Source organism: Malania oleifera, chromosome 2 (assembly GCF_029873635.1).
Source record: "Malania oleifera isolate guangnan ecotype guangnan chromosome 2, ASM2987363v1, whole genome shotgun sequence".
Lineage (NCBI taxonomy): Eukaryota > Viridiplantae > Streptophyta > Magnoliopsida > Santalales > Ximeniaceae > Malania > Malania oleifera.
In genome coordinates this window covers 128,186,295-128,197,467 of record NC_080418.1, presented here as the reverse complement: position 1 = coordinate 128,197,467, position 11,173 = coordinate 128,186,295, and the positions used below count along the sequence as shown (strand labels likewise).

At 40.6% G+C, this 11,173-nt stretch overlaps 1 protein-coding gene across 1 annotated transcript; it reads right to left on the bottom strand.

Annotated features, from left to right (window-relative positions):
* Positions 1-8,116: 8,116 nt before the first annotated feature.
* Positions 8,117-10,255, bottom strand: LOC131148357 (uncharacterized). Its single transcript, XM_058098069.1, has one exon. It carries the CDS (start codon positions 10,253-10,255, stop codon positions 8,117-8,119), a length of 2,139 nt encoding a protein of 712 aa, XP_057954052.1.
* Between the last annotated feature and the right edge of the window lie 918 nt (positions 10,256-11,173).

The window sequence follows — 11,173 nt, the reverse complement described above, 5'->3', positions numbered from 1 at the left end:
ATTAAAACCCCAAACAAAACCAATATATACGTATATATATATATATATATATATTAACACTAATAAATATATAAATATATATATGCATTGTGTGTGTGAGAAACAGCGTGCATGGGTTCCGTGTGCGTGTGTGTGTGGTGTGTGTGTACAGGATAGCTTACAGTGGGGTTGCCAGAGAATGGAGCAAGGGACACCGGGAGGTCTTGCCATCGAGGCTCGTGGAGATCTGGAGCGGATGTAGCCGGAGATGATGCTGCCTGGGCTACTGCTGCTGCTGTGGCCTGACGGAGGAGTGGCTCGGGCTCGTGTGGTTGAAGATGACCGGAGCAATGAACTGGTGACTCCAGCAGCGTCGCAACAGTGGGTGAGCTTGATAGCAGTGGGGTGGACGGAGATCGCCTTTGCAGGAGGGGTGACTTGGGATAGCTGTGGGTGTTCCCGGCGGTTTTGGCTGAGACGGCTGATATGCTGAAGTTGCAGGAGTGGCTGAGGAGGTTGCAGAGGGATGGATTATAGCCGACTGGGTGGTCGTCGGAGTGGGAGTTGTGGCTGGGTGTAGGCAATGAAGAAAGTTGGTTAGAGGAAGAAGATGAAGAGCCAGCTGCTACTGCTGTGCGTGTGAACCAGAAAGAAGAAGGGTGAGAGGGTTCTTTAGAGAAACAGAAATTTTTTTTTTATGCTGTTCTCTGCGCCTGGCCGTCCTTAGAAGAGAAGAAAAGGGCCCTTTTATAAAAAAAAAATTTAGAAACCCTAACTCTCTCTTTTCCTCTTCGGTTTATAGTATTTTAATTATATTTTTTTTCTTTTGGAAATAATATATATGAGTATAATTACTAATATGGTAATAAGGATATAATAAAAATAATAATAAGGTAAAAATAATAATAAAGTGAATATAGAAATAAAAATAATAAATAATAGCAAGAGTAATAAAAATTAATGATAATAGCCAAATAATAATGTTAATAAAAATACTAATACTAATAATAATAATAATGGTAAATATAGTGGTAAGAATAAAAAATAATAATAATAAAAATAATAGTGATAAAAATAAGCCACTTATAACACTATAGGAAAATAACAATAATATAATAATAGTAATAATAATAAATTACTTATATCAATATAGGAAAATAAATAATAATAATATAATAATAGTAATAATAATAAATTACTTATATCAATATAGGAAAATAACAATAATAAAATAATAGTAATAATAATAAATTACTTATAACAATATGGAAAAATAATTAACAATAATAATAATAGTGAAAAATAAAAATAAAAATAATAATAGTGTAAATAACAACAATAGAAATAATAATAATAATAATAATAATAATAATAACAATAACAATAATAATAATAGTGAAAAATAAAAATAAAAATAATAATAGTGTAAATAACAACAATAGAAATCATAATAATAATAATAATAATAATAATAATAATAATATTGGGTCTGGGTAAAAATGGGGTGTCTACAGCTGCCCCTCTTTGTAGGCTTCGTCGCTTCAAAGTAAAAGTAGGAATTCTCCTACGTTATTTGTAGCAACAAGCCTGCAAAGATAAAAGACGCTGATTTTGGACCGGACCCAATGTAACAAAAGAGACCAAAATGATTTGTGAAAACCGATTTGCATGTATGATTGAGAGCACATGAGAATGACTTGCGTCGAGTGTAGGAACCCGAGCTATAGTTCACGGATGGGGACTTGCACCGGGTGTAGGAACCCGAGCTATAGTTCACAGAGGGTGACTCGCACCGGGTGTAGGAACTCGAGCAATAGTTCATAAGGGGTGACTTGCACCAGGTGTAGGAACCCGAGCTATAGTTCACGGAGGGTGACTCGCACCGGGTGTAGGAACCCGAGCTATAGTTCATGAGGGGTGACTTGCATAGGGTGTAGGAACCCGAGCTATAGTTCACGGATGGTGACTCGCACTGGATGTAGGAACCCAAGCTATAGTTCATAGAAAGAGACTCGCATCGGGTGTAGGAACCCGAGCTATAGTTCATGAGAGGTGACTTCCACCGGGTGTAGGAACCCGAGCTATAGTTCACAAAGGGTGACTTGCACCGGGTGTAGGAACCCGAGCTATAGTTCACAGAAGGGTGACTTGCACCGGGTGTAGGAACCCGAGCTATAATTATCAAAGGGTGACTTGCACCGGGTGTAGGAACCCGAGCTATAGTTCACAAAGGGTGACTTGCACCGGGTGTAGGAACCCGAGCTATAGTTCACAGAAGGGTGACTTGCACCGGGTGTAGGAACTTGAGCTATAGTTCACAGAAGGGTGACTTGCACTGGGTGTAGGAACCCAAGCTATAGTTCACGAGAGATGACTCACACTGGGTGTAGAAACCCGAGCTATAGTTCATGAGAGGTAACTTGCACCAGGTGTAGGAACCCGAGCTATAGTTCACAAAGGGTGACTTGCACCGGGTGTAGGAACCCAAGCTATAGTGTTTGCAATAATAACTCAAACATTAGTAAGACAAAAGTTGTTTGGGATAATGATCAAAAGAGATGCATGACAAGAGGAGTATGACTAGAATACAGTAGTGCATGTATGCTGTCTACTGTGGTGCCAGAACATGGGGATATGTTGCTACATGCATGAAATTTATGGTAATGAATGAAGGAAATTCCAGAATCTTTTCCCCTAGTGCGTCTGTAATCAATAACCTCATCTTTCATCTTGGCCATGTTTTTGATACTTGCCACATCTGTAACTGATCTTGGCTCAATTTTCTTAATTCACCCAATCATGGAGACGATTGACTTGGCTAAAAGGAAACTCACTAAAAAATCTGCCCCAGTTGAATGGATCTACAACCAATATTAACCTTGTTTGCTTAATGTAATTGGATAGGGAGACATTTGACAAGTTTTGACAGAACAATTTCCTCATTGAAAATGCATCAGTAAAAGCTCTCAGTTTCATATGAAGGCCACAACCTCCCCGAATTCTGCCTCATTTATCAATTGTACACCACATTTCCAATTTTCATGAAAGCTCCAGGACATGGGATCTACTTAAGTCATATTTGCTGATCATGCCTGAAACAGGAAGCATACTAGCGAACTCTTTTGATTACCCTATTCTCGAGACTATGAAAAAGGTTTTTTTTTTTCTTTTTAAGAAATATCCAACCATGTAATTGTGACATCCCTTTGCTACATCAAAAGATCATATGTGCAAGATGACTAGTTTACCAAGCTTAAATGTCAGTTCAAAGGCAAAACTTTATACCAGTATTCAAAAAGTCGAAGCACATAAATGTTAAGTTTGTCAAGCTTAATTCTTATTTGACTAATTTTTACCCTTTCGTTGATGACCCCGAACATTTCTCCCTCCTTTCGCCTTATTTTGTTGTGAACCCCTGTGATTCTCAAGTTGAACTATTGCCTCTAATTCAGTCCATGTTTTGATCTCAAGATGGTCTTTAAGACTCGGGACGAAACATAGGCTTGGGGACATAGGTTTTGAAGAAGAGGGAAACTGTGGCTCGAAAATCCCAACCCATAATGACATTTTCTACCCCAGTTTAAGTTGAGGCACTTTGTTTCGGCTTTGACCGAACTTGTCCTTTGAACAAGCTGCCTACGTACCTTTTCAGGATCAGGTCGTTATGTAGTTCAGACCCAACATTGGTCTGACAAATAATTTGAGACAACAATGTATACCAATCTGGTCAGGACTTTCATTTGGACTGTAATATAGGCTAAGGGTATGGGTTAAAGAAAGAAAGAGTTAAATAAGGCTCAAAATCAGCACTTTTTATCAAGGGTAACTTGGTCAAAGATCGCATGCGTAGCATGTCCCTCATTTTCTTTCTCTTTTTTCTTTATCTTTCCATTTGCTTTTACTGCTCCCTTTTGTTTTTCTCTTTCATGAAGGGATTCTGTCATTTTTGTTTGGACTTCCTTTGGGACTAATCCTTTGAAATTGCCCCAGTGTGGGGTGTGATCCTTTGACGGGTTAATCAAAAATTGAATTTTCCAAGCTCAAGAAGGGCTTGCAAGGGATCTATTTTTGTTTCTTTTTGGTAGCAGAAAGACGGCCTGCCATCATTTCGGGTAGCCAATTGTTGTCTCATATGACTTGCCAGACCCTAAAGGACCAATACCTAAGTTAAATTTTGTGAACTGACTTTTGAAAAAATACTAGTTTATCATTTAGGCTCAACTTGGTTACCAAATGGTAAATCATTATTTGGTTCTTTTATAGGAAAACAGATCGACCAATGATGGCCATCTATCATTTGATCAAAACATGAGTAATGAATAGTCATTAGATTTATGAAGCAAACCATCATCTTATTGAATTTCCTTGAGAGTTTACAGGGTTTCTAAGAAAAATATTTCTTTACCGCATCTGAGTTCGTGGGGTGCACCAGATCGGCTCCATCCATGTCTGATAACAATAGGGCACCTCCTGAAAATGCCTTCTTTACCACATACGGCCCTTCATAATTTGGGGTCCACTTACCTCGGGGGTCATTATGAATTGGTAAAATCTTTTTCAAGACTAGATCTCCTTCTTGAAACCGTCGAATACACACCTTCTTGTTAAAAGCTCTCATCATTCTCCTTTGATACAACTACCCATGAACTATAGCTGTCAATCTTTTTTCTTCAATTAGATTCAACTGGTCATATCTAGATTGCACCCATTCTGCTTCGGTTAACTCTGCTTCTTTTAAGACTCGTAACGATGGAATCTCAACTTCTATCTGAATTATGGCCTCCATTCCGTACACCAAAGAGAAAAGGGTAGCCCCTGTAGATGTTCGAACAATGGTTCGATAGGCCAATAAAGCGAAAGGTAACTTCTCATGCCAATCTCTATAGGTCTCTGTCATTTTTTCCAAGATGCTCTTGATGTTCTTATTGGCTGCTTCCACTACTCCATTCATTTGAGGTCGATAGGGGGCTCAATTATGATGCTTGACCTTGAACTGACTGCACAATTTTGTCATGACCTCGTTGTTCAAGTTTTTGGCATTGTCTGATATTATCCTTTCTGGGATCCCATACCTGCAAATTAATTCTCTCCTGATAAAATGATTGATTACATTTTGAGTGACATTAGAGTATGATGCTGCTTCTACCCATTTTGTGAAGTAGTCAATGGCCACGAAAATTAATCGATGCCCATTACTGGCCTTCGGGGTTATCGGTCCGATCACATCCATGCCCTATGCTGAGAAAGGCCAAGGTGCAGATAAAACCTAGAGTTGAGTGGGTGGGACTTGTATGCGATCTCCATAGATTTGACACTTATGGCACTTTCGAACATACTCTATACAATCCCGTTCCATGGTTATCCAATAGTATCCACTCCTTAGGATTTTTCGGACCAACGAGTGACCTCCCGCATGGGTCCCACAAACGCCATCGTGTACTTCCTGTATGATTTGTCTTGCCTCTTGCAACTCCACACACCGTAGGAGGGTCATATCATGGTTCCTTTTATACAATATCTCCCCATCTAAGAAGAATCCCATAGCTAGCCTCCTAACTGTCTTCCGGTCGTTATTAGAGGCTCCTATGGGATACTCCTTCCATTGCATGTATGCTTTGATATCATGAAACCATGGCTTTCCATCAGCTTGTTCCGTCATCATACAATATGCTGGCTCCCTATGTATCCTTATTCGAATGGGTTCAATCTCTATTTCAGACTCAACCTTAAATAAAGCCGCCAATGCTGCTAGCGCATCAGGGATTAAGTTATCTCTCTCTCGGTAAATGCGAAAACTGATAGTATCGAATTCCTGCATCATTTCCTAATGAACTCCTGATATGGTATTAATTTGGAATCCTCGGGTTTCCCACTTTCCAGTCAACTGATAAATTACCAAAGCGGAATCTCCTTTTACAGATCAATTTTTTAATGCCTCGGTCAATAGCTACCTTGTAGGCCCAATACGCACGCTTCATACTCAGCTATATTATTGGTACACAGAAAGGTGAGTTTGGTTGTGACTGGGTAATATTTACCCTCTGGTGATATGAGTACAGCCCCTATTCCATGCCCCCATACGTTGGTTCGCCCCGTCAAATAGCATCTTCCACCCAACATTATCCTTCCTTTTCTTGATCAATTGAATCAATATCTTGATCCGGGAAGTCAAACTCCATGGGTTGGTAATCATTAACAGCCCTATCAGCCAAATATTCTGCTATAATGCTCCCTTTGATGGCTTTTCTTATTACATATGTAATATCATAATCAGTTAACAGCATTTGCCAACGAGCCATCCGTCCTGTTACTGCGGGTTTCTCGAAAACATACTTAATCAGATCCATTTTAGAAATCAGCCACTGTTGTGTAATACAGCGTGTATTGCCTTAATATGCTAACCACCCACACCAAAGCGCAACACTGTCTTCTCCAGGTTAGAGTACCTAGATTCATATTCTGTGAACTTTTTGCTTAGATAATAGATGGCGCGCTCCTTTCTTCCAGACTCATCGTGTTGTCCTAACACACACCCTATGGAATTCTCTGATACTACTAAGTATAATATAAGAGGCCTTCCAGGTACAGGGGGAACCAAAACTGGAGGGTTCAATAGATATTATTTTATTTTCTCAAAAGCTTTTTGACAATCTTCATTCCATTTTTCGGGGTTATCCTTCTTTAACAGCTTAAATATGGGCTCGCAAGTAGCAATCAACTGAGATATAAATCGGGCTATGTAGTTTAATTTGCCTAGGAAACTCCTGACCTCTTTTTCGGTTTTGGGACTAGGCATTTCTCGAATAGCTTTTATTTTATTTGGGTCTACCTCAATCCCTTTCTCACTTACAATAAATCCCAACAATTTTCTTGAAGAAGCTCCGAATGTACATTTTTCTGGATTTAATTTCAGTTGACATTTTCGTAGCCTTTTAAATAGCTTCCTTAAGTTCATCACATGGCTATACTCATCCCGAGACTTAACGATCATGTCGTCCACATATACTTCTATCTCCTTATGCATCAAGTTGTGGAATAACGTTACCATGGCTCTCTGATAGGTTGCCCCTGCATTCTTTAAACCGAAAGGCATAACCTTGTAGCAAAAAGTTCCCCCATAAGGTGATAAACGTGGTCTTCTCTTTATCTTCTGGGGCCATCTTAATTTGATTATATCCAGAAAATCCATCCATGAATGAAAACAGGGCATGTCCCGCCATATTGTCTACCAGCACATCTATATGTGGAAGTGGGAAATTATCTTTAGGGCTAGCTTTATTCAAGTCTCGATAGTCAACACAGACTCTCACTTTTCCATTTTTCTTCATTATTGGAACTACATTGGCCATCCACTCTGGATATTTGGCTACTTCTAAAAAACCAGCCTCAAACTGCTTCTGTACCTCTTCTTTTATTTTGATCAACATATTTGGGCGCATTCTCCTCAATTTCTGTTTTACCGGTTTACTATCTGGCTAAATGGGTATTTTATGTGTTACTAAGTCTGTATCCAAACCCGGCATGTCCTGATATGACCATGCGAAGACATCTTGGTATTCCTTCAGAAGGTTTATCATTTCGCATCTTTCTCTTCCTCCCAACAGTGCCCCGATTTTTACTTCTTTTGGTTCCTCATTAGTCCCCAAATTTATTGTGACCGTGGGGTCACTACTGGTTAAAGTTGGTTTTTCATCTGATTTCAACATTCTTCACATTTCAGGTGATAAGTTGGTTTCCTCTTCTATTTCAGCTTCTAGGATTAAGTTTTCAAAGTTAACATCGATTTTTGGCTCCTGAATACTGGTATGATTATTTTCCCTATCCCTGCATAAAATAAAGGTAAACAATTCTTTGACAACTGATCACATGATGCAATAAATGCAAAAATGAGCAAAAGCTATTACATGAAGTGAATTGGGTAATCAAAAGATGTCCAGTTTTGGATTTCTGCTCCTGTAGTCAATGGGTAGATCCATCTACTTGAGTCATTCATGTGGTCCCCCGATTCCAAGGCCAATATGCTCATCTATTTCATTCCTTCCTCAAGAGTGACTTGATTGCCCTTTCGAAAGGTCTGATTCATTGGCGGGACTTATACCCCCCATTTGGTACTTACTCTTCCTGTGCGCCTCTCGATTCAGAGTATTCTTTTCTCTTCTGCCTTCTTCTTATGGTCAGCTAAAGTAGGAGTATATCCGATGCCGTATCTCTCATTCATGCCTTCTGGTAATAATGGCATTGCGATGCCCTGAAGATACTTCCCCAATCCTCTTCCTGGGCAAAACCCCGATTTAATCATTTCAGTAGCCACCATACGTGTGGAAGAAGAGATCCGAGGTTGAGGGATAAAAGATCCCTCCATTATAGTAATGACGTTGATGATCTCAAATGCTCGGAATGAATCTTCATGGGCTTCTTCAGCTGCTTCCACATAGGGAGTGGAAGAAGGTTTAGTAACCATTATATCGATCTCTCCATAAACACATACCAGTTTATCCCCTACGACAAATTTTACTAGTTGATGCAAAGATGATGGAACTGCCCTTGTATTATGTATCCACGGCCTTCCCAAGAGACAACTGTATGAAGGTGTAATATCCATGACTTGAAAAGTGATATTGAAGGTTACTGGTCCAATCTGAATAGGGATGTCAAGCAACCCTACTGACTCTCTTCGTGTTCTATCGAACGCACGCACCACCAAATTGTTTGGTGTCACATAAGAAGTATCAATGGGTAACCTTTGCAGTGTAGTCATTGGCATAACATTGAGGGATGACCCATTATCTATCAAGACTCGAGACATCATGTGATCCTTACATTTGGTGGATATATGTAGCGCCTTGTTATACCCCCGTCCTTCTGGCAGAATTTCTTCATCAGTAAAAGTGATGTAGTTGGAGGCTGCCAGACATCCGATCACATGATTGAATTTATCGACCCTGATATCTTGGGGAATGTAGGCTTGATTTAGAACTTTAAGTAACGCCTCCTGATGGGTCTCTGAATTTAGTAGAAGTGACAAAACAGATATGTGAGCTGGCATTTTCTTTAGTTGGTCCACAATGTTGTACTCGCTATGCTTTATTATCTTCAGGAATTCTTCGGCCTCTCCATTGGATATTGGACTTTTCACTACCCTGTCTGGTTCCCCTGCATTTTTTCGATTTGATTTAGAAGAATCTGGCATATACACCCTACCACTTCGGGTTATCCCTTTTACCCCTGCTATATTGCTGGTGCTTCCTTCGACATACGCTTCATATTCATGTTTCCAGGGTACTGCTTGGTCACTTTTGTATGGGAATGGCCTGGGAGTAGAGATCACCAAGCGAGCTGGCGCTTCCTGCGTGGGAAGGGCCTTGTTCATGGTGGGTATGAATGGTTGATTAGTGCACTGATGATATACTGGTCTGTTTTCCCCAATGACTGCAATCTCTCCACCTTTGCGGGTACAACCGATCTCTACAGACTTGTTATCCACCATCTTTTGCAAAAACACTCTAAAAGTTCCACACTGTCTTACAGATCTTCCTTCCTTACTCTGACATAAACACAGTGCGTTGGTAGGGCAAATAGCCCCTTGCCCTATTTGACCTGCTGCAGTAAGTTCATTGAACACCCAATCTAGAGAGATTTGTTCAAAATCTACTTCATCTATTCCTTCTCCTATCATTCCGACATTGTTACCCCCGTGATTGGGCAAAGGGTTCCCTTGAATTCCTGGTTGTTTATCATCAAATGCTAGCCATCCGGCTTCTCTTAGTGTTTGAACCTTATTTTTGAATGCCCAACAACGCTCAATAGTGTGCCCGGGAGTGTTAGCGTGATACGCACACTTGGCTTCGAGGTCATACCATTGTGGAAAAGGTGCCGTAACGACCATTCCAGGAATGACTGAAACTAAGTTCCTTTCCATCAATTGTGGGAATAATTCTGAGTATGTCATTGGAATAGGATCTATCCTTCTCACATTTCTCTGGATGCCTTTGTCATGTGTCCGCACATTCGGTTGGGTGGGCATATGCCTGGAAGGAACAACCTGGGGTCTTGTGCCTGTATGGATAGTCTGATTAACAGAGGGTTTGAAAGCAAAATTCCTCCTAGTCCCTTGGCCATGCTCTCTTTGATATTGTTGCCCTCGAACCATATGGACCTCTTTTTCCTTCTTCTTGCTTGTCCACTTCTTGCTTAGACCAGTCTCTGCACTAATACTTTTAGTTCTTCCGACTTTGATGGCTGTCTCAATCCTCTCTCCAGTAGAAACGATGTCCATGTAGTCATGGGGGGTTGCCCCTAGGAGATGCCTGAAGTAAGGATCTTTCAATGTATTCACAAATAGGGAAATAGCCTCCCTATCTTCCACCGGAGGGTTTACTTGAACAGACATGTCCCTCCACCTATATGCATATTCTCTGAATGTTTCGGTGGGTTTCATTTGCATACTCTGCAAGGTCATACGATTGGGTGCCATTTCTATAACATGGCGGTATTGGGTTATGAAAGAGTTAGCCAGATCTTTCCATGTGCGGATCCGAGCCCGATCTTGTTGAATATACCACCTGATAGCTGCCCCTGTCAAGCTATCTTGAAAGCAATGCATCATTAGTCTCTCATTATCGGTATGTGCAGCCATTTTTTGGCAATACAGGCGCAGGTGAGTTCGAGGACAATGAGTTCCATCAAATTTTTCAAAATCTGGTATTTTGAATTTTGATGGCAGGGTGACCTTTGGCACGAGGCACATGTCATTGGGATCTACAGAGTCGAATGTATTGGATCCCTCAATAGCTTTCAGGTGTTCCTTGAGTACGTCGTAACGACGTTCAGTTTCTGATCTGTTCATCCCCAGATCAGAAGCTACTAAAGGGGGAGTCCCCACCACTGGGAACCCCTGTTCTGGTACATTAGGAATGAACGGGGGTATACTTGGCATCGAACCCTCCATGACGCCAGGTAGTGGAGCTGACGTTTGTCCATGCACTGGGGTAAACCCTGGAGGATGAGTGGGGTCCATATCTGTCTCCGGATCATTCTGCACTGCTTTTCCTTTGTTCATCAATAATTCTAGGATCTTGCTCATTTTTTCATTCAATTCTTCTTGTCCTTGCTCTATGCCCAGGACTCTACCTTCCAATTGTTCACTCATTTCTTTTGCCCTTCTCTTGGTATTGTATTGATGCGTGACAGTCTC

What these genes read in the sequence shown, in the direction of transcription:
- LOC131148357 (XM_058098069.1), bottom strand. Translation starts at nt 10,255, where the DNA reads ATGGACATCGTTTCTACTGGAGAGAGGATTGAGACAGCCATCAAAGTC.